The sequence below is a fragment of the Anomaloglossus baeobatrachus genome, chromosome 8, assembly GCF_048569485.1.
Source record: "Anomaloglossus baeobatrachus isolate aAnoBae1 chromosome 8, aAnoBae1.hap1, whole genome shotgun sequence".
NCBI classification, from domain to species: Eukaryota; Metazoa; Chordata; class Amphibia; order Anura; family Aromobatidae; genus Anomaloglossus; species Anomaloglossus baeobatrachus.
The window spans coordinates 239,823,522-239,851,445 of record NC_134360.1 but is presented as its reverse complement, the minus strand read 5'-3'; the positions used below and the strand labels follow the sequence as shown (position 1 = coordinate 239,851,445).

General features: G+C 50.9%; 1 protein-coding gene across 3 annotated transcripts in view; it reads right to left on the bottom strand.

The window, feature by feature from the left end:
* The window catches only part of USP24 (ubiquitin specific peptidase 24), a 229,752-nt gene that overhangs the window by 97,425 nt on the left and 104,403 nt on the right, over nucleotides 1–27,924 (bottom strand). For all 3 annotated transcript variants that reach the window (XM_075320429.1, XM_075320432.1, XM_075320431.1), the window contains exons 31-44: nucleotides 27,191–27,288; nucleotides 26,970–27,065; nucleotides 26,665–26,893; nucleotides 26,415–26,577; nucleotides 25,374–25,529; nucleotides 24,867–24,937; nucleotides 24,619–24,779; nucleotides 24,421–24,482; nucleotides 11,526–11,717; nucleotides 11,315–11,432; nucleotides 10,076–10,220; nucleotides 9,840–9,959; nucleotides 9,506–9,631; nucleotides 2,579–2,677 (exon numbers count right to left, since the gene is read on the bottom strand). In XM_075320429.1, coding sequence (XP_075176544.1) covers nucleotides 2,579–2,677; nucleotides 9,506–9,631; nucleotides 9,840–9,959; nucleotides 10,076–10,220; nucleotides 11,315–11,432; nucleotides 11,526–11,717; nucleotides 24,421–24,482; nucleotides 24,619–24,779; nucleotides 24,867–24,937; nucleotides 25,374–25,529; nucleotides 26,415–26,577; nucleotides 26,665–26,893; nucleotides 26,970–27,065; nucleotides 27,191–27,288 — 1,836 coding nt within the window. The remainder of the gene's footprint in view (nucleotides 1–2,578; nucleotides 2,678–9,505; nucleotides 9,632–9,839; nucleotides 9,960–10,075; nucleotides 10,221–11,314; nucleotides 11,433–11,525; nucleotides 11,718–24,420; nucleotides 24,483–24,618; nucleotides 24,780–24,866; nucleotides 24,938–25,373; nucleotides 25,530–26,414; nucleotides 26,578–26,664; nucleotides 26,894–26,969; nucleotides 27,066–27,190; nucleotides 27,289–27,924) is intronic.

Sequence of the window (27,924 nt, the reverse complement as noted above, 5' to 3'; positions counted from 1 at the left end):
ACCAGCATCAGCCTCTCTCCTACCAGCATCAGCCTCTCTCCTACCAGCATCAGCCTTTTCTGTCCCCAGCATCAGCCTCTCTCCTCCCAGCCTACCCCAGCCTCAGCCTCCCCCAGCATCAGCCTCTCTCTTCCCAGCATCAGCCTCTCTCCTCCCAGCCTACCCCAGCCTCAGCCTCCCCCAGCATCAGCCTCTCTCCTCCCAGCATCAGCCTCTCTCCTCCCAGCCTACCCCAGCCTCAGCCTCCCCCAGCATCAGCCTCTCTCCTCCCAGCATCAGCCTCTCTCCTCCCAGCCTACCCCAGCCTCAGCCTTCCCTAGCATCAGCCTGTCTCCTCCCAGCATCAGCCTCTCTCCTCCCAGCCTACCCCAGCCTCAGCCTCCCCCAGCATCAACCTCTCTTCTCTCAGCCTCCCCATCCCAGCCTTCCCCAGGATCAGCCTCTCTCCTCCCAGCCTCCTCCAGCACGCCGTGCTCCTCTGCCGACACTCACATATCCGATCGCATACACTCACACACACCCGATCGCATACACTCACACACACCCGATCGCATACACTCACACACACCCGATCGCATACACTCACGCACACACACACACATTGACGATATTGCACATACGTGCTCATACTCACAACATCCGGAGATACCACATGCTTCTGGCCATGTGATCCTCCGGCAGGTCCTGGAAGCTCACAGCACAGTATCGCCGCCGAGAAGCAAGCGATATCCCAGGATGTTGTATGTGGATGCGATGTGATGTGTGTGTGATGTGTGTGTGATGTGTGTGTGATGTGTGTGTGATGTGTGTGTGATGTGTGTGTGATGTGTGTGTGATGTGTGTGTGATGTGTGTGTGATGTGTGTGTGATGTGTGTGTGATGTGTGTGTGATGTGTGTGTGTGATGTGTGTGTGAGAGTGAGTGTGATCTGATGTGTGTGTATGTGTGTGTGTGTATGTGTGTGCTGTTATGTGTGTATGTTCCGCCGCTGCAGGACCTTGATGTGTGGATGCGATGTGATGTGTGTGTGAGGTGTGTGTGAGAGTGAGTGTGATCTGATGTGTGTGTGTGTGTGTGTGCTGTTATGTGTGTGCGTGTGTGTATTTTCAGCCGCTGCAGGACCTTGATGCGCTGGTAACTATGCTACCATGGTTACCAGCGTATCTCGTCCCCCGCTCGCACGGGAGCCCACACCAGCATACGCCGGCCAGCCCCAGCAATGCGAGGGTATGTGTCGGCTGGTTTGGCGGCGTACGCTGATGTGGGCTCCCAGGGGTACAGTACTCACCCGGTAGTTGTGGCTCCGTGACCGTGTCGGTTCGGGGAATGCATGGGGGGGGCGGGGCCAGAGCTAGCGTGCATTGCGTGAGGGGGCGGGGCGTGGCCGAGTTGCCAATGCCTGCAGGGTGCCGGGGCGAGAGGCCAATCTGTGGGGGGGCGGAGCCTGGGCGAGCGGCCGGCCAATCCGTGTGGGGGCGCAGCCTGGGCGAGCGGCCAATCCGTGCGGGGGGCGGGGCCATGGCGAGCCCAGCGGCCAATCAGTTTTGTGTCACCGTAAGGACACAATTTTGGAGCAAGACAGACAGACAGACAGAATAAGGCAATTATATATATAGATAATTTATATAATATACAGTGGTACCTCGCATAACGAGTAACCCTCTTAACGAGAATTTCGCTTAACAAGCAAAGCTTTCTGTAAATTTGTAACCCACTTTATGAGAAAGCTTTGCTGTACGACTGAAATTCTCACTGCACACACTTCCGGTTCCGTACATCCACGGCACTCTGACCTGCACTTGCAGTCCACACAAACACACACGCACGCACACACATACAGTATTATGCTCACCTTACCTTCCGTTCCACCGCCGGCCTCATGGTTCTTGTAGTTCCCGGGTACATCGCGACGTCCTCGCGGCGAACTACAAGACCCAGGAGGCCTGCGATGGAACGGAAGGTAAGGTGAGCATATAATATAACATAATATGTTTACCTTTCGTTTCATCGCCGGCCTCCTGGGTGCTGTAGTGCGCCGCTGCGCTCCAGTCCATGCTGTGTATCTGCATCCATAGCGACGAGGGAGGAACTTCCTGTCACCACTAATGAAAGGCAGCACGCTGGCCAATCAGAGGCAAGCAGCTCTGCCTTTGACGTCAGCGCTCTGGCTGTGAAGTTCCTGCCTCGTCGTTATGGTAACGTGTTACACAGCCCGGCCCCGTACCAGAGAACAGCAAGTCCCAGCAGACCGGCGATGGAACGGAAGGCAAGGTGAGCATATAATATGTGTGTGTGCATGCGTGCTTGTGTGCTTGTGTGTGTGTTTGTGTGTGGTTGTGCGTGCTTGTGTGGAATGATAGAATAGGGGACCAGGATGGGACATTTTAGAAGTTGTGGAACGAATTGTCGGCATTGCAATGATTTCCTATGGGAAATCTTGCTTTACTGAATGAGTAACTTGATTAACAAGCACAGTCCCAGAACGGATTGTTCTCGTTAAGCAAGGTTCCACTACAATCCGCACATGTAAAGCAGCGGCCGTACGGCTGTGGGGGTTCATGGGAACATTGTTGAGTACCTTCAGATATTCATCCATTTGATCTATGAGGCTGGTGAAGAACTCGTAGGCGTCCTGCTGCTCCCGCACGTACAGCTCCTTGTTCCACATCTTGAAGATCTAAATATGGCAATGGTGGGTTAGAATTGTGCAATAAAGTGCGTCCGGCCAGGAGAATTGATAGAAACAGTGCGGCTCGCTGTACGACAGCTTTACTATCGCTCCCATTCACTTCTATGTGAGCTATAGAAAGACTTGCCCCTTTAATTGCCGTTTCGTGGACACGGATGTCCCAGATCTCATTGATTAGCGCTCACTTCCTTCTGATGCAGAAGTGAGGGGCAATGGGAAACCCCTTTAAGGCCATACATTAGTTTTAGGAAAAATTTGACTTGTAATTATTTGTGGAAACTTCCTTTAAATTTACAATAATAAGTAGTAAGATTTGCTGCTCTCTTTCTGACTTAGGAGTTTTACTATCCACAGATTAGGTGCCAATTTACAGATTGGTGGGGGTCCGACAACTGGACCCGCACCCATCACCAACTGGTAGAATGGATAACTATTAACCCCTTTATAGAAAGGTTTCGCAGTGCTCATGCTCGACATCTGTTTTCACAGCGGACTGCTGTGCCTGACTTTTCTGCAGCCCCCATAATGAATGGAGTGGAAGTTGAGCAACCGGTTAGATCACCACCGATCAGTAAGTGATCACGTATATAATAGATAGGTGATGAAGGGAATTTTGTTACTTACCGTAAATTCCTTTTCTTCTAGCTCTTATTGGGAGACCCAGACGATTGGGAATAGCTACTGCCCTCCGGAGGCCACACAAAGCACTACACTAAAAAGTGCAAGGCCCCTCCCCTTCTGGCTATACCCCCCCGTGGTATCACGGGTTCTCCAGTTTTAGTGCCAAAGCAAGAAGGAGGAAGCCAATAACTGGTTTAAACAAATTAACTCCGAATAACGTCGGAGAACTGAAAAACCGTTCAACATGAACAACATGTGTACCCGCAAACAACCAAGAAATCCCGAAGGACAACAGGGCGGGTGCTGGGTCTCCCAATAAGAGCTAGAAGAAAAGGAATTTACGGTAAGTAACAAAATTCCCTTCTTCTTCAGCGCTCTATTGGGAGACCCAGACGATTGGGACGTCCAAAAGCTGTCCCTGGGTGGGTAAAGAGATACCTCATGTTAGAGCTGCAAAACAGCCCTCCCCTACGGGGATGTCACTGCCGCCTGCAGGACTCTTCTACCTAAGCTGGCATCCGCCGAAGCATAGGTATGCACCTGATAATGTTTGGTGAAAGTGTGCAGACTCGACCAGGTAGCTGCCTGGCACACCTGTTGAGCCGAAGCCTGGTGTCGTAGCGCCTAGGACGCACCCACGGCTCTGGTTGAATGGGCTTTCAGCCCTGAAAGAACCGGAAGCCCTGCAGAACGGTAGGCTTCAAGAATTGGTTCTTTGATCCATCGAGCCAGGGTGGCTTTAGAAGCCTGCAACCTCTTGCGCGTACCAGCGACAAGGGCATCGGAACGGCGTATGGGCGCCGTGCGGGAAATGTAGATACTGAGTGCTCTCACCAGATCTAGCAAACGTAAATCATTCTCATACCGGTGAACCGGATGAGTGCAAAAGGACGGTAAGGAGATATCCTGATTAAGATGAAACGAGGATACGACCTTAGGGAGAAACTCCGGAATGAGGCGCAGCACTACCTTGTCCTGGTGAAACACCAGGAAGGGAGCCTTGGATGACAGAGCTGCCAGCTCAGACACTCGCCGAAGCGATGTGATCGCAACGAGAAACGCCACCTTCCGTGACAGGCGAGAAAAGGAAACTTCCTTCAGAGGCTCGAAAGGCGGCTTCTGGAGAGCAACTAGAACCCTGTTCAGATCCCATGGATCTAACGGCCGCTTGTACGGGGGTACGAAATGACAAACCCCCTGCGGGAACGTGCGCACCTTAGAAAGACGTGCTAGACGCTTCTGAAAAAACACGGATAGTGCTGAGACTTGCCCTTTGAGGGAGTCTAGCGACAAGCCCTTTTCTAACTCCTATTGTAGGAAGGAAAGAAAAGTAGGCAATGCAAATGGCCAGGGAGACACTCCCTGAGTAGAGCACCAGATTAAGAAAATCTTCCACGTTCTGTGGTAGATCTTAGCAGACGTGGGCTTCCTAGCCTGTCTCATGGTGGCAACGACCCCTTGGGATAATCCTGAAGACGCTAGGATCCAGGACACAAAGGCCACACAGTCAGGTTCAGGGCCGCAGAATTCCGATGGAGAAAACGGCCCTTGGGACAGTAAGTCTGGTCGGTCTGGTAGTGACCCCGGTCGGCCGACCGTGAGATGCCACAGATCCGGGTACCACGATCTCCTCGGCCAGTCTGGTGCGACGAGTATGACGCGGCTGCAATCGGATCTGATTTTTGCGCAGTACTCTGGGCAAGAGTGCCAGAGGTGGAAACACATATGTGAGCCGGAACTGCGACCAATCTTGCACTAAGGCGTCTGCCGCCAGAGCTCTGTGATCGCGCGATCGTGCCATAAATGCCGGGACCTTGTTGGTGTGCCGAGACGCCATTAGGTCGACGTCCGGCACCCTCCAGCGGCAACAGATTTCCTGAAACACGTCCGGGTGAAGGGACCATTCCCCCGCGTCCATGCCCTGGCGACTGAGGAAGTCTGCTTCCCAGTTTTCTACGCCCGGGATGTGAACTGCGGATATGGTGGATGCTGTGTCCTCCACCCACATGATGATTCGCCGGACTTCCTGGAAGGCTTGCCGACTGCGTGTCCCTCCTTGGTGGTTGATGTATGCCACCGCTGTGGAGTTGTCCGACTGGATTCGGATCTGCTCTCTTTCTAGCCACTTCTGGAAAGCTAATAGGGTAAGATACCCTGCCCCGATTTCCAGAACATCGATCTGAAGGGTGGACTCCTGCTGAGTCCACGTCCCCTGAGCCATGTGGCGGAGACAAGCTGCTCCCCACCCTGACAGACTCGTATCTGTCGTGACCACTGCCCAGGATGGGGGCTATGACAATGAGGTGGGAATAAGCCACTATTGCAGAGAGTCCTCGGCCGTCAGGGAAAGGGAGACTTCCCTGTCCAGGGAGGTTGACTGCCCGTCCCTTTGGCGGAGAATGTCCCATTGCCGTTGGCGCAGATGAAACTGCGCAAAGAGAACTGCCTCGATGGCTGCCACCATCTTCCTTAGGAAGTGCATGAGGCGCCTTAAGGGGTGCGACTGGCCTTGACGGAGAGACTGCACCTCTGTCTGCAGTGAACGCTGCTGGTTCAGCGGAAGCTTCACTATTGCTGATAGAGTATGAAACTCCATGCCGAGATACGTTAGTGATTGAGTCGGAGACAGATTTGACCTTGCCAAATTGATGATCCACCCGAAAGTCTGGAGAGTCTCCAGCGTAACATTCAGGCTGCGTTGGCATGCCTCGAGGGAGGGTGCTTTGACGAGTAGATCGTCCAAGTACGGGATCACCGGGTGTCCCTGAGAGTGCAAGACTGCTACCACTGCTGCCATGATCTTGGTGAACACCCGTGGGGCTGTCGCCAGACTGAATGGCAGAGCTACGAACTGAAGATGTTCGTCTCCTATCACAAAACGTAGACAACGTTGGTGCTCCGTAGCAATTGGCACGTGGAGATAGGCATCTTTGATGTCTGTTGAGGCAAGGAAGTCTCCTCGAGACATTGAGGCAATGACGGATCGGAGGGATCCCATCCAGAACCGCCTGGCGTTCGCATGCTCGTTGAGCAGTTTCAGGACTAGAACAGGACGGAAGGAACCGTCCATTTTTGGAGCCACAAAGAGATTGGAGTACAAACCCTCGCCCTCGTTCCTGAGGGGGGACAGGGATTACCACTCCTTCTGCTCTTAGAGCGTCCACCGCCTGCAGCAGGGCATCTGCTCGGTGGAGAGGTGGGGCCGTTCTGAAGAATGGAGTCGGAGGACGAGAACAGAACACTGTCCTGTGCACGTGAGCACAATGTCCGTCACCCACCGGTCTGTGACCTGTGGCAGCTAAATGTCGCCAAAGGCGGGGGAGTCTGCCATCAACCGCGGATGCGGAGAGAGAGAGAGAGAGCTGAGAGTCCTGAGGAGACCGCCTTGGTAGCGGTTCCTCCGACTGCCTTCCTTGGGCGAGATTGAGCCCGGCCGGAATCTGAGCCCGTCTGAGGTTTTGTAGCCCTTTTGCACGAGGACAATTGGGACCTGCCGGAGCTTGGGAAGGACCGAAACCTCGACTGTACTTTTAGGACAGTATTAACAGGGTAAGTCGCAGTGCAGACATTGCGGGGTTACGGACGCCTCTGCGGTACAGATGTCCCTGCTCAAGGTCAGCTGCGCAAGAACAGCTGAAAAGGTTAGGTTGCCAACACGGCTGTGGGTGCCGGAGCAACCGACACGCCGATAGCCTCCTAGACAGATTTCAACCAGAGTCCATCTGTCTGTGAATGGCATCTTTAAGTGAAGCCCCATCTCCAGTGCAACTATGGCTCTAGATGCAAGCCTGGAGATTGGAGAATCCACCTTTGGACCCTGGGTCCAGCGCTGACCACGTCAGGGGAAAAGGGATAACGTGTATCCTAAAAACGTTTGGAGAAGACGCTTATCTGGTAAGCGTGGTGTTCCTGGACTGCTTCTCTGAAGTCAGCGTGGCCAGAAAAAAACTCAATATCTGCGTGAGATACTGAAAAGGAACTTCTCCTGTTCGTCTCCTATCTCCACTGGGGGAGCTGAGGGAGAAAGATCCAACCTTCCATTGATGGACGGTATAGGATCATTCCGTATGGCGTTACCACCCGGTGTATCCGGATTGAGAGCGATGTCAGTATCAAAGCCCTGAAGAGCTGCCTTTTGGTCAAGTAGATTGCCCATGGGTGCAAGTCTCTATATTATGACTACTCCGTCCCTGTCCATGGACAGGGTTGACAGGAGGTTTCTTTGGCCACAACTAGTATAGCCCCGGCAGACGAAGTGCTAGAGACCCCGGCAGACGACGTGCTACAGGGGAGCATGCACACAATGGGACGGTGTCATGAACAGCATCCCATGTAGTAAAAACAGCACTGAAATCTGTGTTGCTTTTTTGCCGCTGCCGACTAGCTATCTAGAAGTATATAGCCAAGATTGGTGACCGTACAGTGCAATGTATAGCATACAGGCATAAAGTACAAAAGACCACTGCAGCACAAGCAATACAAGCAGCATAGAAGCCTGTGCCCTGGCACCCCTGCTCTTCTGCTGCTGTATACTAGTCATCTAGGGGAATATAGCCCAGAAGAGTGACCCTACAGTGCAATGTATAGCATACAAGCACAAGTACAAATGAACACTGCAGCACATGCAATACCAGCAGCATAGAAGCCTGTGCCCTGGCACCCCAGCTCTTCTGCTGCTGTAGACTAGTCATCTCGGGGAATATGGCCCAGAAGAGTGACCATACAGTGCTATGTATAGCATACAAGCACAAGTACAAATGCACACTGCAGCCCATGCAATACAAGCAGCATAGAAAAAAACCTGTGCCCCAGCACCCTTGGTTTTCTGCTGCTGTAGTCTAGCCATTTCATGAGAATATAGCTAAGACTAGCGACTGTACAGTGCAATGTATAGCATATAAGCATAAACACAAATGAACACCTCAGTCGTGCAATACAAGCAGCCTAGAAAGCCTGTGCCTTAGCACACCTGCTTTCCTGCTGCTGATGTGTCGCTCCCCCAGCGGGCATATAGCGACCTATGCAGTTAAAAACAACACATGTACACACTGCAGTTATATCGTGGTCAGCACTATGTGTGCCGCTTACCGCCCGCCTATAAGCGGGTGTATGATCGCCACCGTCCTGCCTTGGTGCCGAAAGTCCGAGCTCGGACTGCAGTAATGGCTGCCGGCTTCTTCCCCAGCTCATGTGAGGAGGGGCGGGCCGTGGGCGTGCCCCCAAGGCAGAGCGGGAATCCGGCGTCCGACAGTGTGCAGTGAGAGGGCTGGAGCATGTAAAAAGGCTCCAGCCCTCGGCGCTGCTGATTGCTCAGCGCCTGTCCCCTTCCCTGAGTGACAGGGAGGGGGCGGGAACGAAGCGGCACTAGGCCGCAGAAGCCGGGGACTGGATTTATAAGCGCCGCCGCCGTAAAAGCGCGGTCGGCGCCCAGTCCCCGGCGAACTACAAGTCCCAGCCGCGCCGCCGCTCCCGGAGCGTCCGGCGCGGTAGTTCCCAAAACACAAAGTCACTCAGCAAAGCTGCAGTGACTGTAACCCATTACTGTCCCCGGCGCACTAGCACACCCAGCAAGTCTGGAGTGTGCTGTGCCTGTGTGTACGGGGACACAGAGTACCTGTAATGGTGCAGGGCCATGTCCCTGAACGGTACTCCAGCTCCGTATCCAGCAGGTTCAAATGGGTCTGTGGATGGAGCCCGGCGTCAGAGCTTTGAGGCCGGCAGGATCCCACTTCCACAGAGCCCCTCAGGGGGATGTGGAAGGAAAGCAGCATGTGGGCTCCAGCCTCCGTACCAGCAATAGGTACCTCAACCTTACAACACCATCCACGGGTGAGAAGGGAGCATGCTGGGGGCCCCATATGGGCCCTCTTTTCTTCCATCCGAAATAGTCAGCAGCTACTGCTGACTAAAATCTGTGGAGCTATGCGTGGATGTCTGACCTCCTTCGCACAAAGCTTGAAAACTGGAGAACCCGTGATACCACGGGGGGGTATAGCCAGAAGGGGAGGGGCCTTGCACTTTTTAGTGTAGTGCTTTGTGTGGCCTCCGGAGGGCAGTAGCTATACCCAATCGTCTGGGTCTCCCAATAGAGCGCTGAAGAAAACTTTTTTTCATTGGAAAACCCCTTTAATGCCTTGGATAAAGAAAGCTTCTTCTGTAGCACGCTCACATCCATAGCCTACATGCGGAAATTACCTTCCAAAAGTTCTCCGGGACGTAGTATTGCAGTTTGCTCTCCATCAAATGACCAAACAAAGACTGGATTTGGTAGAAGACGCTGTCGTCCGGATTATCGGTTTCATCCTCCATCGAGAGCAAGGCCTGAAGAAGAAGGAGGGGATCTCACGTCAGAAAAACGAAGAAATCTACAAGCAGAAAGTTATTCGGAAGGTACGCCCCAGCTGGTAATACACTGCCAACTGCTAAGATATCTGTGGATAAAATGGTGACTGCAGCCACCACTAGGGGGAGCTCTGGGCTCAGACTAAGCAGGAGATGATACAAAATAGATTATTAGTGATTACCGGACCTCAGGAAGACCTGGCTGCATATACAGCTGCTGAAACACCGCGTTCATGTAGCAGGTGGCGCCTCCGTTCTTAAGACCAACAAATCCAGAGTTCGACCGGCTGTCGACCGGGGGCAGAAACTGGAAAGTTAAAAGGAGGAATATAAGATAAGAAGGACAAAGATACATAACAGAAAATGTTACTATTCACAGACCCCCAAATCTATGTGAGTCCGAGACCTGCTGGGACCACTTACATCAAACTCCTTGGTGAGTGCGGGATCAGGCTGGTGATGCATGGACAGCAGCTCGGTGGTGATCAGTTGTAGATTGGTAAGAGAACTCTCCGCAAGCATCACCAGCACCTCGTACGCTGCCAGCCGACTGTTCACCGAGCTGCACCTGCAACAACCGGGGACAAACCCATTATATATAATGTCACATTCTTGTACATAGGGGGCAGTATTATAGCAGTTATATTCTTGTACATAGGAGCAGTATTATAGTAGTTATATTCTTGTATATAGGAGCAGTATTATAGTAGTAATATTCTTGTATATAGGGGACAGTATTATAGTAGTTATATTCTTGTACATAGGAGCAGTATTATAGTAGTTATATTCCTGTAAATAGGGGGCAGTATTATAGTAGTTATATTCTTGAACATGGGGCAGTATTATAGTAGTTATATTCCTGTACATAGGGGCAGTATTATAGTAGTTATATTCTTGTACATAGGGGCAGCATTATAGTAGTTATATTCTTGTACATAGGGGCAGTAGTATTGTAGTTATATTCTTGTACATAGGGGCAGTATTATAGTAGTTATATTCTTGTACATAGGGGCAGTATTATAGTAGTTATATTCTTGTACAAAGGGGCAGTATTATAGTAGTTATATTCCTGTAAATAGGGGGCAGTATTATAGTAGTTATATTCTTGAACATGGGGCAGTATTATAGTAGTTATATTCTTGTACATAGGGGCAGTATTATAGTAGTTATATTCTTGTACATAGGGGCAGTATTATAGTAGTTATATTCTTGTACATAGGGGCAGTATTATAGTAGTTATATTCTTGTACATAGGGGCAGTATTATAGTAGTTATATTCTTGTACATAGGGGCAGTAGTATTGTAGTTATATTCTTGTACATAGGGGCAGTATTATAGTAGTTATATTCTTGTACATATGGGGCAGTATTATAGTAGTTATATTCTTGTACATAGGGGCAGTATTATAGTAGTTATATTCTTGTACATAGGAGCAGTATTATAGCAGTTATATTCTTGCACATAGGGGGCAGTATTATAGTAGTTATATTCTTGTACATAGGGGGCAGTATTATAGTAGATATATTCTTGTACATAGGGGGCAGTATTATAGTAGTTATATTCTTGTACAAAGGGGGCAGTATTATAGTAGTTTTATACTTGGCACAATAGTGCACCACATGAAGCTGTGTGTTGAATTCTCAGACACGGCGGCTATCTTACTTGGGGTGGAAGTCTTGCTGGCTCAATGCTCCACTCCCAGCAGGAGAGTTGCTGTTTAGAATTATTCTTGAGGCACGGAAGAGGAAATCGTCCAGCAGCTGTTTAATAAGGGAAGGACCTGTACCACACACACACACAATCATGAGTCAATAGAGGGTGGCAGTACGGACCACTGTTTTTGGGGTGACTGTAGCTTTATCTATAAACTGACCGAGCATTTCTTTTTCGCCACCACACAGCGAGAGCAGCGTCTTGATGAGCCGGAGATGACCGGCCAGCCACACGTTGTCCACCTCGCTGGTTTCGCACTCTGCTGTTCGGTTGGGCTCGAAGTTGTCCAGCCACATTATCTCATCCTCCAGCATGGTCGCCGGGCTAATGCTCAACTGCTCCATCTCCGAGGCTGAGGGGAATGAAAACCAATGTTCAGGACTGTAATTGCCACGTCAGAGATAAAAGCCATACAATAACCATGTTAAAGGGAATGTGTAGTGCTGAAAGTTGCAGTCAGGAGACCGTGGGGGTGTGCTACTGCCACTAGGAGGCTGACACTATGCAAAAACGTTAGTTCCTCACCAGTTCCATCCACCAACTGGCACGGAGATAAAGTCAGTAAGAATGCAGTACGAGAAGCAACAGAAAGGCAAGAACATCATGAAAAGCAGCCATCCTGGCGATGTAGAGGCGAAGTGCTCTCACAAGGGCCAGCTTATGGGGCGAGCGTCCAGAGGGTGAGCAGGAGACGGACAGAACCAAGGGAGCACATGGTCTTTGTTAAGGTGAAAGAAAGAAAAAAAAAATACCTTAGGGAGAAAGGATGAACCCGGATGCAAAACCACCTTGTCCTGATGGAAGACCACATAGAGGGGGCAGCAGGAGAGGGCCGCGAGTTCAGACATTCGCCCAATTGAAGTAATGGCTACCAAGAAAACAACCATCGAGGAGAGGAAGGAAGGGGAAACTTTTCATAGTGGTTCAAAAGGTGGGCTTCTGAAGGAAGTCTAGATTGACGTTGAGGTACCACGGTTTTACCGGAGAATGGTAAGGAGGCGCAGAATGTGCGACCACTTGAAAGAAGGTCTTGACTTGCAGATGGGACGCAAAGCTTCTTTGAAAGATAATGGAAAGGGCCGAGTCTTGACCCTTGACAGACCTGAGGGACAGGCCAAAATCAAGACCCGACTGCAGGAAGAACAACAGGGAAGGTAAGGAAAAGACCATGTGAGCGGTTTGATTGGTTTCACACCGGTGAGGTAGACCTTACATATGCGAGGGTATATGTGAGAGGAACAAGGCTTCCTCACCTTGAAGATAGTCTGGATGACCTGATCAGAGAGACCAGAGGATCTGAGAACTGCGGCCTCAACAGCCATGCCATTAAGTTGTGAAAGTTAGAATTCTAGTGGAAGAGGATACCCTGCAAAAGAAGACATGGACGTTCTGGGAGTCTCCACGGGACGTCTGCAAGGAATTGGACTAACTCTGAGTCAATAGCTAGGGGGATCGCGAGACCTGGACACAAACTGAGAAACATCCGGCATCCCCAATCTGAGGCAGATCTGGTTGAAGACTGATGTGTTCAGGGGCCATTCTCTTGCGGTGAGACCCTCTCAGCTGAGAAAGTCGGCTGCCCAATTGTCCACTCCATGACCGTGAACTGCTGAGATTGTTGAAACACTCCGTTTGGCCCATGACCGGATCTGAGAAACTTCTGACGTCACTGGCTGGCTTTGAGTCACTCCTTGGTGGTTAATGTATGTTACTGCTACGGCTTTGATGCAGATTGGACAACCGAGGAGAAGGTCCTGCCAGTGACGTTAAGCCAGGAGGATTGCCCTGAGCTCCAGGATGTTTATGGGAAGAGATGATTCCTCGGCGTTCTAAGAGCTGCCTCTAAGCTGTAGGACTCAGCCCGGGTTCAACAGACTGGATGCCTGAAGATCTGCAGAGGCTGTGGCTTTATGGCAGGAGAGGACTGCAACCGCAGAGAAGCTGGTTTGGGTGAAGATGGCGCTGAGCAGGAGACGACGTCGGTGCCGAAAAGGAGGCAGTGATGGTGAAGGGCGCGCAGGAATCTCGAGCACAAGAGACCTGCTCTGATAGGCTGAGCAAGGAGCATACGCTCAATGAATTGGCGGGGGGTGCAGGAATAGGCTACGATGAAGCAGGGGGAAAAACTGGAGGGCTCGGCCGCAAGAGAGCATCGGGGCATAGAAAGGAGATAAAAAGGGAGCCTCAATGCCATCTAAACAATTAAAGAGGGTGGACTACTTTCAGTATTTAAAGAACACACACACACACACACACACACACACACACACACACACACACACACACACACACACACACACACACACTTTCTTGCCTAGTGGCAAGCAGCATACACCCCATGGTCTCCTGTGTCCCCCATTGAAGCGATATAGGAATGTTATTGAGCAGATTTTGCAATAGACACCAAACCATCTAATTTCTTACATACCCTTTAATTTGGGCTCAGCGTTGTTGAACATAACTTTAGTTGTGTGAACGACCTTCCCATGAGGATAAGACCTACAGCTATGGTTCACGTTCACCCTTTCCTCCATTCTTTTGGGGAATGATACAATTATATTACTTACAGCAAAGATGGGCAGCAGTTGTACATCGCCTGGGCCAAAAACTAATATTCCAGCAGGATGCAGCTAAGCCCCTACTAAGTGGAGGCATCACAGGTGCAGGAGGAGCAAATCACACACACACTTCCAAAAAAACGGAGGGGGCGATTGCTGGATGATAAAACTGCACTGATGGCTTGCATAGAGCGCTGTTCACACTTGCAGATGCACAGTCACAAGCCCGCAGCCTATTAGGTGACACCCATACAATTAGATCAGGCGGGCTGCCAAGCCGTACTCCATCTGTGCACCATACAGGGACAGGAACTCTAATACGCAAGGCCCAAATGAAAGGGGCTGGCTGCACCCTGTACAAATAAATATGAGGTTTTTAGTTGGTATTATGGCCATAAAACGGAAGCCTACAACCCTCATCACGGGAACCTCATGCTTGTAGGTCCATACACTTAATATAAAAATAGCAACAAAAAGAGGAATAAATATCCTCCAAAGAAGGGAATTTTGTTACTTACCGTAAATTCCTTTTCTTCTAGCTCCAATTGGGAGACCCAGACAATTGGGTGTATAGCTACTGCCTCCGGAGGCCACACAAAGTATTACACTTAAAAGTGTAAGGCCCCTCCCCTTCTGGCTATACACCCTCCCGTGGGATCACGGGCTCCTCAGTTTTAGTGCAAAAGCAAGAAGGAGGAAAGCCAATAACAGGTTTAAAGACAAATTCAATCCGAAGAAACCTCGGAGAACTGAAACCATTCAACATGAACAACATGTGTACCCGAAAAAAACAAAAATCCCTAAGAAAACAGGGCGGGTGCTGGGTCTCCCAATTGGAGCTAGAAGAAAAGGAATTTACGGTAAGTAAACAAAATTCCCTTCTTCTTTGTCGCTCCTAATTGGGAGACCCAGACAATTGGGACGTCCAAAAGCAGTCCCTGGGTGGGTAAAAGAATACCTCGTGATAGGGCCGTCAAACGGCCCTGTCCTACAGGTGGGCAACCGCCGCCTGAAGGACTTGTCTACCTAGGCTGGCGTCCGCCGAAGCGTAGGTATGCACCTGATAATGCTCGGTAAAGGTGTGCAGACTCGACCAGGTAGCCGCCTGGCACACCTGCTGAGCCGTAGCCTGGTGCCGTAATGCCCAGGACGCACCCACGGCTCTGGTAGAATGGGCCTTCAGCCCTGAAGGAACCGGAAGCCCCGCAGAACGGTAGGTTTCAAGAATTGGTTCCTTGATCCACCGAGCCAGGGTGGATTTGGAAGCTTGCGACCCTTTACGCTGACCAGCGACAAGGACAAAGAGTGCATCCGAGCGGCGAAAGGGCGCCGTGCGGGAAATGTAGATCCTGAGTGCGCTGACCAGATCCAACAAATGCAAACTTTTCTCAAATTGATGGACTGGATGAGGACACAAGGAAGGTAATGTGACATCCTGATTGAGATGAAAGGGGGAAACCACCTTAGGGAGAAACTCAGGAATCGGACGTAGAACCACCTTGTCCTGGTGAAACACCAGGAAGGGAGATTTGCATGACAGCGCCGCTAGCTCGGACACCCTCCGAAGAGACGTGACCGCTACTAGAAAGGCCACTTTCTGTGAAAGACGAGAAAGGGAAACATCCTTCATAGGCTCGAAAGGCGGCTTCTGGAGAGCAATTAGAACCTTGTTCAGATCCCAGGGCTCTAACGGCCGCTTGTAAGGAGGGACGATATGACAAACTCCTTGCAGGAACGTGCGTACCTGAGTAAGTCGTGCTAGGCGTTTCTGAAAAGAAGGGAATTTTGTTTACTTACCGTAAATTCCTTTTCTTCTAGCTCCAATTGGGAGACCCAGACAATTGGGTGTATAGCTATTGCCTCTGGAGGCCACACAAAGTATTACACTTAAAAGTGTAAGGCCCCTCCCCTTCTGGCTATACACCCCCAGTGGGATCACTGGCTCACCAGTTTTAGTGCCAAAGCAAGAAGGAGGAAAGCCAATAACTGGTTTAAAGACCAATTCAATCCGAGGAAACATCGGAGAACTGAACCATACCACATGAACAACATGTGTACCCGAAAAAACAGAAAAACCCCGAGAAAACAGGGCGGGTGCTGGGTCTCCCAATTGGAGCTAGAAGAAAAGGAATTTACGGTAAGTAAACAAAATTCCCTTCTTCTTTTTCGCTCCTAATTGGGAGACCCAGACAATTGGGACGTCCAAAAGCAGTCCCTGGGTGGGTAAAAGAATACCTCGTGATAGGGCCGTCAAACAGCCCTTTCCTACAGGTGGGCAATCGCCGCCTGAAGGACTTATCTACCTAGGCTGGCGTCTGCCGAAGCGTAGGTATGCACCTGAAAATGCTTGGTAAAAGTATGCAGACTCAATCAGGTAGGTGCCTGACACACCTGCTGAGCCGTAGCCTGGTGCCGTAATGCCCAGGATGCACCCACGGCTCTGGTAGAATGGGCCTTCAGCCTTGAGAGAACCAGAAGCCCAGTAGAACTGTAGGTTTCAAGAATTGGTTCCTCGATCCCCCGAGCCAGGGTGGATGCAGAAGCTTGCGACTGTTTACGCCGACCAGCGACAAGGACAAAGAGTGCATCCGGGTGGCGCAGGAGCGCCATGCGGGAAGTAGAACCTGAGTGCTCTCCCCAGAACCAACAGATGCAAATCCTTCTGAAATTGATGGACTGGACGAGGACACAAAGAAGGTGAGGTGATATCCTGATTGATATGAAAGTGGGATAGCACCTTAGGGAGAAATTCCGGAATCGGACGCAGAACTACCCTGTCCTGGTGAAGGACCAGGAAGGGAGATTTGTATGAGAGCGTTGCTAGCTCGGAAACTCTCCTAAGAGACGAGACCGTTACTAGAAGGCCACTTCCCGAGAAAAGCGGGAAGGGAGACCTCTTTCAAAGGCTCGAAAGGCGGCATCAAGAGAGCAATTAGAACCTTGTTCAGATCCCAGGGCTCTAACGGCCGCTTGTACGGAGTGCTGAGACGACAAACTCCCCGTAGGAACGTGCGTACCTGAGGAAGTTGTTTCTGAAAAAATACAGATAGCGCTGAGACTTGTCCCTAAAGGGAACTGAGCGACAACCCTTTTTCCAACCTAGATTGCAGGAAGGAAGGAAACATAGACGATGCAACCGGCCAGGGAGAAACACCCTGCGCCGAGCACCGAGATAAGAATATCTTCCACGTCCTGTGGTCAATCTTGGCGGACGTTGGTATGCTAGCCTGTCTCATGGTGGCAACCACGTCCTGAGGTAATCCTGACGACACTAGGTTCCAGGACTCAATGCCACACCATCAGGTTGAGGGCCGTAGAATTCAAATGGAAGAATGGCCCTTGAGACAGCCAGTCTGATTGGTCTGGTAGTGCCCCCGGTTAGCCTACCGTGAGGCACCACAGAACCGGGAACCACAACATCCTCGGCCAATCTGTAGCGACGAGGATGGCGCGGCCGCAGTCGGTCCTGATCTAGCGCAGCACTCTGGGCAACAATGCCAGAGGTGGCACATAAGGTAGCTGGAACTGCGACCAATGCTGAACTAAGGCGTCTGCCGCCAGAGCTCGATGATTGTGAAACCGTGCCATGAAGCTGGCACATTGTTGTTGTGCCGTGACGCCATTAGATCGACGTCCGGCCTCTGTCAGCGGCGCCAGATCTCCTGAAACCCGTCCGGGTGAAGAGACCATACCCTTTCGGCCACACCCCGGCGACTTAGGAAGTCAGCTTCCTAGTTTTCCACGCCTGGGATGTGAACTGTGGATATGGTGGATGCCGTGTCTTCCACCCACATCAGAACCTGCCGGACTTCCTGGAAGGCTTGCCGGTTGCGCGTTCTTCCTTGGTGGTTGATGTATGCCACCGCTGTGGAGTTGTCCGACTGAAGTCGGATTTGCTTGCTGTCCAGCTGCTGTTGGAAGGTTTGTAGGGCAAGATACACTGCTCTGTGTTCAAGAACATTGATCTGAAGGGTGGACTCTTGCTGAGTCCACGTACCCTGAGCGCTGTGGTGGAGAAAAACTGCTCCCCACCCTGATAGACTCGCGTCTGTCGTAACTATCGCCCAGGATGGGGATAGGAAGGACCTTCTTTTTGACCATGAGGTGGGAAGAAGCCACCACCGTAGAGATTCCTTGGCCGCCTGAGAAAGAAAGACGACTCTGTTGAGGGAGGTCGACTCCCCGTCCCATTGGCGGAGAATGTCACATTGTAGTGGACGCAGATGAAACTGCGCGAAAAGAACTGCCTCCATTGCTACCATCTTACGTAGGAAGTGCATGAGGCGTCTCAATGTGTGCGACTGGTTCTTAAAGAAGAGATTGCAGCCCGTAGTGAATGCTGTTTGTCTAGCGGAAGCTTCACTATCGCTGAGAGAGTATGAAACTCCATGCCTAGATATGTTAGCGATAGGGTCGGGGTCGGATCTGACTTCAAAAAGTTGATGATCCACCCAAAACTCTAGAGAGTCTCCAGCGCAACGTTCGGGCAGTGTCGGCATGTTTCCTAAGAGAGTGCCTTGACAAGTAGATCGTCTAAATATGGGATCACAGAGTGACCCTGAGAGTGCAGGACTGTGACTACTGCTGCCCTGACCTTGGCGAAGACCAGTGGGACTGTCGCTAGCCGGAAGGTAGAGCTACGAACAGAAGGTGTTCGTCTCATATAACGAAGCGTAGAAACGCTAGTGCTCTGGATCAATCGGCACGTGTGGATAAGCATCCTTGATGCCTAATGATGCTAGGAAATCTCCTTGGGACATTGAGGCGATGACACGGCGGAGGGATTCCATCCGGAACCGCCTGGTGTCCACGAGCTTGCTGAGCAGTTTTAGATCCAGAACGGGACGGAACGGCCCGTTCTTATAGGCACCGCAAATAATTTGGGGTAAAAACCGTGACCTTGTTCCTGAAGAGGAACGGGGGTCATCACTCTTTCTGCCTATAGAGTGCACCCTGTTTGCAGAAGAGCAGCGGCTCGGCCGGGAGGTGGAGAAGTTCTGAAGAATCGAGTTGGAGGACGAGAAGTGAGCTCTATCCTGTACCCGTGAGACAGAATGTCTCACACCCAACGGTCATTGACCTATGGCAGCTAAATATCGCCAAGGCGGGTGAGCCTGCTACCGACCGAGGATGCGGAGAGAGGAGGCCGCAAGTCATGAGGAAGCCGCCTTGGAAGCGGGTTTTCAGACTGTCTCTTTTTTGGGCGTGACTGAGCCCGCCAAGAATCTGAGCTCCTCTGATCCTTTTGAGTCCACATTGGACGAGGAAAAATGGGACCTGCCCGAGCCTCGAAAAGACCGAAACCACGACTGCCTCCTGCTCTGTTGGGGTTTGTTGTGTCCGGGCTGAGGAAAGGATGAATCCTTACCCCTGGACTGTTTAATGGTTACACCCAAACGCTCACCAAACAGTCGGTCAGCAGAAAAAGGCAACTGGTTAAGCAACCTTTTCTGGAAGCAGAATCTGCCTTCCATTCACTTAACGAGCAGACCAGGCTCTGCTTAAAAACACGGAGCAGCGGAGGCTACTGCCGTACGGATCGCAGAGTCTAGGGCAACCTGAATCGCGTAAGAAACAAATGCAGACATTTGATAGGTTAAGGATGCCACCTGCGGCACAGATGTACGTGTAACCGTGTCAATCTGTGTAAGACAAGCTGAAATAGCTTGGAGTGCCCCAAGGGTGAGAATGCTGGAGCCAACGGTGCGCCGACAGTCTCATAGATGGATTTAGACCAGAGATCCATCTGTCTGTCAGTGGCATCTTTAAGTGCAGCTCCATCTCCCACTGCAACTATGGATCTAGCTACAAGCCTGGAGATTGGAGGATGCCGCTAGGGACACTGGGTCCAGTCCTTGACCACGTCAGGGGGCAGGGATAACGTGTATCCTAAGCCGTTTGGAGAAGCGCATATCTGGATAAGTGTGGTGTTCCTGGACTGCCTCTCTGAAGGCAGAGTGGTCCAGAAAAATACGTGAAGCTGACTCCTCCACTGGAGGAGCTGGGTGAGAAATAACCAACATTCTATTGATGGACGCTATAAGATTATTCACTATGGCGTCACCATTAGGTGTATCCAGATTGAGAGCGGTCTCAGGATCAGAATCCTGAGCCGCTACTTCCGCCTCATTACACAGAGAGTCCTTCTGCTAGGACCCTGATGAAACCGAGGGCCGCTCATAGTGAGCCCGCTTAGGCTGTCTGGGACTGACGTCTGTGCAGAGCCGTGACTCTGGGATGCGTGTGACATTCCCGGAGCTGTTAGTTGTTCACACTGAGGGGGGCCATGGATCAATGATTCAACAGTGCCCATGTTGTGAGAGACATGTCCGGACTGCTAGGCTTCTAGTATCATAGCCATAGTCTCAGAAAATCTGTCAGTAAATACTGCAGACACCGTCCTCATCCTCTGGCCATTAGCAGAGACTCCGGCTGAGTTGGATATAATGGGGGTCTATGTAACCTGCCGGCCGTATAGCCGTACATGCTGTACCGGCTGCATAGAAAAACATGTGGTTCTGCACCTTTGTTTTACACAGAGAATATGCTGATAACTCCTCCGCACAATCCAGGAGGGTATATACAACGTGCGACCAAACAGTGCAATGTATATAGTACAAGCATATCTATAAGTGCACTTCTGCACTAGTGGGGTTAGCACCACAGGTGCTGCTTAACGCCTGTTGCAGCGATTGTGTGACTATCAGAATGCCAGGGTCTTCCACACTTGTCTCTGTATCATACAGAAACTGACACTAATGGCTGCCGGCGTCCTTGTAGAGAAGGAAGCCGTGGGCGTGCCTGAGAAAGTGCGGGAATCCGGTTTCACAGTGCACACAGTGAGAGGGGTGGAGTATGCAAAACATACTCCAGCTCTCAGCGCTGCTGTGCTATGCAGCGTCACGCCCCTACCCTGACTGTCAGGCCTGTGGGCGGTAACGAAGGGAGACTAGGCCCAGAAGCCGGGGACTCGAGTTAATAAGCGCGGCCGGCATATCAGTGCTGGCCGGCGCGGAAGTCCCCGGCGCACCACAAATCCCAGCGGCGCCTTAAATAAAAATGGCAGCGGCGGTTAGCGCAGTAGTCACCCAATACACTAACACACCCAGCAACGCTGTGGTGTGCGATGGCACTAGTGCGGACAGCGCCGCTGTCCCTGGCGCACTAACACACCCAGCAGTGCTGCCGTGTGTCTGCGCGGTCCCCACGGGGACACAGAGTACCTCCATGTAGCAGGGCCATGTCCCTGAAGATACTCCGCTCCATGTCCAGCAGATACCAGGGGCTGTGGATGGAGCACGGTCTCAGTGCCTGGAGACCGATAGAATCCCACTTCACCCAGAGCCCTGTAAAAAGGGATGGGGAAGGAAGCAGCATGTGGGCTCCAGCCTCCGTACCCGCAATGGGTACCTCAACCTTAACAAACACCTCCGACATGAAGTGGGGTGAGAAGGGAGCATGCTGGGAGCCCTGTATGGGCCCTCTTTTCTTCCATCCGACATAGTCAGCAGCTGCTGCTGACTAAACAGTGGAGCTATGCGTGGATGTGTTGCCTCCTTCGCACAAAGCACAAAACTGGTGAGCCAGTGATCCCACTGGGGGTGTATAGCCAGAAGGGGAGGGGTCTTACACTTTTAAGTGTAATACTTTGTGTGGCCTCCAGAGGCAATAGCTATACACCCAATTGTCTGGGTCTCCCAATTAGGAGCGAAAAAGAAAATACAGATAGCGCTGAGACTTGTCCTTTAAGGGAGCTGAGCGACAAACCTTTTTCCAACCCGGATTGCAGGAAGGAAAGAAAAGTAGGCAAAGCAAAAGGCCAGGGAGAAACTCCCTGAGCAGCGCACCAAGATAAGAATATCTTCCACGTCCTGTGGTAGATCTTGGCGGAGGATGGTTTTCTAGCCTGTCTCATGGTGGCAATAACCTTTCGAGATAATCCTGAAGACGCTAGGATCCAGGACTCAATGGCCACAGTCAGGTTCAGGGCCGCAGAATTCAGATGGAAAAACGGCCCTTGAGACAGCAAGTCTGGGTACCTGCCTTCCATTCTCTTAACCACAAGGCTCTGCGTAAAACCACGGAGTTGGCGGATGCCACTGCCGTACGGCTCGTAGAGTCTAGGACAGCATTAATCGCGTAAGACGCAAATGCAGACATTTGAGAGGTTAAGGGTGCCACCTGCGGAGCAGATGTACGTGTGACCGTGTCAATCTGTGTAAGACCAGCTGAAATAGCTTGGAGTGCCCATACGGCTGCGAATGCTGGAGCAAACGACGCGCCGATAGCCTCATAGATGGACTTCAACCAGAGCTCCATCTGCCTGTCAGTGGCATCCTTAAGTGCCGCCCCATCTTCCACTGCAACTAAGGATCTAGCTGCAAGCCTGGAGATTGGAGGATCCACTTTGGGACACTGGGTCCAGCCCTTGACCACGTCAGGGGGAAAAGGATAACGTGTATCCTTAAGCCTTTTGGAAAAACGCTTATCCGGATAAGCGTGGTGCTTCTGGATTGCTTCTCTAAAGTCAGAGTGGTCCAGAAATACACTTAATTTACGCTTGGGATACCTGAAATGGAATTTCTCCTGCTGTGAAGCTGTCTCCTCCACAAGAGGAGCAGGGGGAGAAATGTCCAACATTTTATTGATGGTTGCTATAAGATCATTCACTATGGCGTCACCGTCAGGTGTATCCAAATTGAGAGCGGTCTCAGGATCAGAATCCTGATCAGCTACCTCCGCCTCATCATACAGAGAGTCCTGCTGGGACCCTGACCAGTGAGAAGAAGTCGAGGGCCGCTCATAGCGAGCTCGTTTAGGCTGTCTGGGACTGTCGTCCGTGTCAGAGCCATCACCCTGGGATGTAAGTGACACCCCCGGATTCCGGAGCTGTTCCAACTGAGGGGGACCAGGGAGCAATGAGTTAACAGTGCCCATGGCCTGAGTTACTGGTCTAGACTGCAATGTTTCAAGAATTTTAGTCATAGTCACAGACAACCTGTCAGCAAAAACTGCAAACTCCGTCCCTGTCACCTGGACAGTATTCACAGGAGGTTCTGCCTGGGACACCTCCAGCAGAGGCCCCGGCCGAGCAAGTGCCACAGGGGCCGAGCACTGCACACAGTGGGGATCAGTGGAACCTGCCGGTAGAACAGCCCCACATGCGGTACAAGCAGCATAGAAAGCCTGTGCCTTGGCACCTTTGCTTTTTGCGGTCGACATGCTGTTGTATCCTCTGAGTAATCTAGGAGGGTATATAGGAGAGAATCACCGCGACCGTACAGTGCAATGTATAGCTGCAAGCATAAAATACAAATATACACTTCGGCACCAGTGGGGGTCAGCCCTTGAGGGCAGCTTACCGCCCGCTAAAAAGCGGGTGTGTGGGCACCAGAATCCCGTGTCTGGGTCTCCCAGTCTCCTCTCTCCAGCTCAGACTGCACACAGGAATGGCTGCCGGCGTCCTGTGAAGAGGGGCGGACCGTGGGCGTGCCTCAAACAAAGTGCGGGAAACTGGCGTCCCACTGTGCCCAGTGTGAGGGCTGGAGTATGCAAAGCAGACTCCAGCCCTCTGCGCTGACATTCTGTACAGCGTCCCGCCCTTCCCCTGACTGGCAGGCCTGGGGGCGGGAACGAAACGAAACTAGGCCGCAAAAAGCCGGGGACTCGAGTAATAAGCGCGGCCGTCATATATGCACGGCCAGCGCGGAAGTCCCCGGCGCACCACAAGTCCCAGCCGCGCCGCAGCGAAAAAACTGACAACAGCGGCCGGCGCGGCAGTTTCAAAGACATGTCCCCTCTCAGCAGAGCTGTAGATAGGAATGGCACCAGCGCGCAGCGCTGTTGTCCCCGGCGCACTAACACACCCAGCAATGCTGCGGTGTGGGCGCGATATAAACGGGGACACAGAGTACCTTGACGTAGCAGGGCCTGTCCCTGACGATACTCAGCTCCATATCCAGCAGAGTCTCCAGGGGCTGTGGATGGAGCTCGGTCTCAGTGCCTGGAGACCGGTAAAATCCCACTTCACCCAGAGCCCGAAGGGGGATGGGGAAGGATGCAGCATGTGGGCTCCAGCCTCCGTACCCGCAATGGGTACCTCAACCTTAAACACCGCCGACAAAGAGTGGGGTGAGAAGGGAGCATGCTGGGGGCCCTAGTATGGGCCCTCTTTTCTTCCATCCGACATAGTCAGCAGCTGCTGCTGACTAAACAGTGGAGCTATGCATGTATGTGTGCCTGCTTCGCACAAAGCATGAAAACTGAGGAGCCCGTGATCCCACGGGAGGGTGTATAGCCAGAAGGGGAGGGGCCTTACACTTTTAAGTGTAATACTTTGTGTGGCCTCCGGAGGCAGTAGCTATACGCCCAATTGTCTGGGTCTCCCAATTAGGAGCGACAAAGAAATTAAGCATTACTTACAGCTCAAATTATATTAATAGGAAAAAGTGTACCATAGAATTTACAGAATTATCTAAGGATTGCAACGACACCTACTTGTGAGGTCATCGAGGAGCTGACATCGTAAATCAAAGTACTCCGTGCACTGGGCCAACAACCTGGAACAAGGGAACAATGAAGAGGTGTGCAATCATTTCAATCAATCATCACTCGCGGAACATTATACCTTTATTACAGAAAGGTACTACAAGGCTCGTAAAGCCGCGACGCATCCAGAGCCGACACATGACCTACCTCTGATTGATGCCTCTCATGATGCTGGTCGGTGACCAGAGCGGCAGCTGTGCGGACAGGATGACGTTCAGCAGGAAGAGGTTGGGTTTCTGGACATCGGGGTACGTGGAGGTGTCGGTCTGACTCAGGGTGTACAGCTGGTCACACGCAACACGTCTGATCTGTGGGGAGGAGCGAAACATGTATTTGTGACCGGTTACATTCATCGCACGTGATGATTAAGGTGTAAGACCTAAGGCAGCAGTTACCTCTGCACTGGGAGACCCCAGGAGAATATCAATAGTGAAGTCAGTAACTGAAGGCAGATTATAGAAGGATCCTGCAACAAATAAAAGATTAAATGAAAAAATAAATAAATAAATAAATAATAGCAGCAGTAAAAAAAAAAGCATGTGCACAGGGTATCTGAGGAGCACGGTACTCAAGCTTTCATTTTATCTGCAGATACTAGAGAAGCGAGAGCAGTAAAGTGCAGTTTCCACTCCATTTGTATTACCGGCGGCCACCACTAGAGGGAGCATGCAGAGCTGGGTGCAATGGGAGCTGTTCATACTGATATACTGAGAGCGCCCTCTAGTGGTTCAATCTGCATAAATAAGTGCGCTCATAATAAAGACCTAAATTAAGTGATAATAGTTGCGAGACTAAAACTAAATGCTTGTGATGATAAAGGGAGATTTTCAGGATGTTTTACCCCATTGTAAGTGTCTATACTCACACTGATGATGAGGATGGTAGAGGCCACTCATACGTACCCAGCTGCTGGCTGCGGAGCTGAAGACAAGTGACCAGCAGAGATAAGGCCTCTCCAGCAATAATGGCATCTTTGGTGGACACAGACTGCTGCCGGACACAGATCCAGGCATGTAGAGAGGTGGCTTCTCCCTCGCTGCCCGAGCTGCAGTTACTTCCTGCAATAGGAACACGTGATGAGCCCAGAGGAACCGACGGGGGGGCGGGACGGTGATATGTCACAAATTCAAGTTTATACACTTTTTCCTTCAGTTTGCACCAAATCTACAATTATGTGCACATTTAGCGAGCTTCCTTCTCCATGGTGAAAGCCGGGTACCTTATAAATAGATTGTATCATGAATTCAAAGTAGCCTTCAGAGCTGAAATCGTACAGCATTAACTTCTTGCTCAGGGCTCAGGAATGGATATTGGGAGGTGTTGCATTTACACCAGGCAATATAGAATCACCTAATATAGGAGTAATTGATGACTCCACAGAACAGTGAGTGCAGCTCTGGAGGATAATATAGGATATAACTCCAAATGAGTACAGGATAGGTAATGTAATGTATGTACACAGTGACTGCACCAGCAGAATAGTGAGTGCAGCTCTGGAGAATACATGATGTAACTCAGGATCAGTACAGTATAATGTAATGTGTGTACAGTGACTACACCAGCAGAATAGTGAGTCAGCTCTGGAGTATAATACAGGAGGTAACTCAGGATCAGTAATGTAATGTATGTACACAGTGACTGCACTAGCAGAATAGTGAGTGCAGCTCTGGAGGATAATATAGGATATAACCCCGAATGAGTACAGGATAGGTAATGTAATGTATGTACACAGTGACTGCACCAGCAGAATAGTGAGTGCAGCTCTGGAGAATAATACAGGATGTAACTCAGGATCAGTACAGGATCAGTAATGTAATGTATGTACACAGTGACTGCACCAGCAGAATAGTGAGTGCAGCTCTGGAGTATAATACGGGATGTGAGTCACAGGAGAATGTATTTTGCTATTAATCTCTGTAGAGTATATAATAATAGCTTCCCACCTGAGCTGCTTAGTCGGGTACGGAGCCCGGCAGGGAATAGAGTGTTGTTACTTTCTTTGATTGGTTGGTTGCTGCCGACAAGGTCCAATCTCCCGGCGGCTGCTGCCCAGGACAGACGCATGAAACAAGCCACTGTGAGTGTGAAATCGTTTACCTCCATGGTCTGCAAAGAATTAAAAGGGAAAACACTTTGTTAGTTTGGAATGACACGACCCTGACTTGGGCAACGCATCCTGAAATCGGACATCACCTGAATAGCAACTCGAGCGGCGGGAATAATCTCCTCCACCCTGATGGACGACCGGTCGGAGACGGACAGCTGCCGATACGAGGACTTTTCTGGAGTCCCACAAATGGACATCTGTCTACTAGACTGTCGCCCTGCATTCCGGAAAGGCCTCGATGACAGCCCCTCTACTCCGTCCTTCGCCAGGTCATCATCGAATGCGGCCGGCATGGTCTGTCCCACCAGCAAGAACCTGAAAGAGAAACAACTCAGTCACAACACGGGCAGATTCGGCCTCCTCGGTCAGTGATCGCCGGTACTGTGCAAACCTGGCGAGCTGCAGACAGATGGAGTAGACGCCTTGTCTCGTCTCGTAATCCACCTCGGAAGGGATCGAATCTCTCTGCATGACGTTCACAACCAAACTGCGGAGAAGCAAAAGATGACAGTGAGAATCAACGACATCGGAGACAACAGGGCACCAATGATTCTTTACTGTAACAGCTAAAACATCACAAAGTAACAGAAATAACAGATTAGTGTAGCTGACCTTAAGCCTCCAGCTTTAAGGAAGTTTTCGCAGAAGGACTTGGCGCAGTTTCTTGCCATCTCATCATCGGCGGTCGGCATCAACTTGGAGCTGAGGACCTGTATGAAAAGAAGTGGTCACGAGCGGAGCGATGAGTGAAGACATCAGAGACCGGCGGCATGGGCTACAAGCAGCAAGGAACTATTATCACTAGAATTGGAAAATAGAGACGCTTGTGTTCATCTTTTCATGTCATAAACCTTAAAGGGATTCACCAAAATACATTCATACTACAGTCAACCTGGAGAAAAAAAAGAGAATTTTGTTACTTACCGTAAATTCTTTTTCTTATAGTTCCGTATTGGGAGACCCAGACCATGGGTGTATAGCTTCTGCCTCCGGAGGACACACAAAGTACTACACTTAAAAGTGTAGCTCCTCCCTCTGAGCTTATACACCCCCTGGTAGCCAGTCCCAGCCAGTTTAGTGCAAAAGCTGAAGGAGAATAGCCACCCATAAGTAGAACAGAGCAAGAGCCGGAACAATCGGAGACTCTGTCCATGACAACAGCCGGTGATAACACGCGGAACAAGAAACTGCCAACAGGCAACAGGGAGGGAGCTGGGTCTCCCAATACGGAACTATAAGAAAAAGAATTTACGGTAAGTAAACAAAATTCTCTTTTTCTTTATCGTTCCTTTGGGAGACCCAGACCATGGGACGTTCCAAAGCAGTCCATGGGTGGGAATAAACAT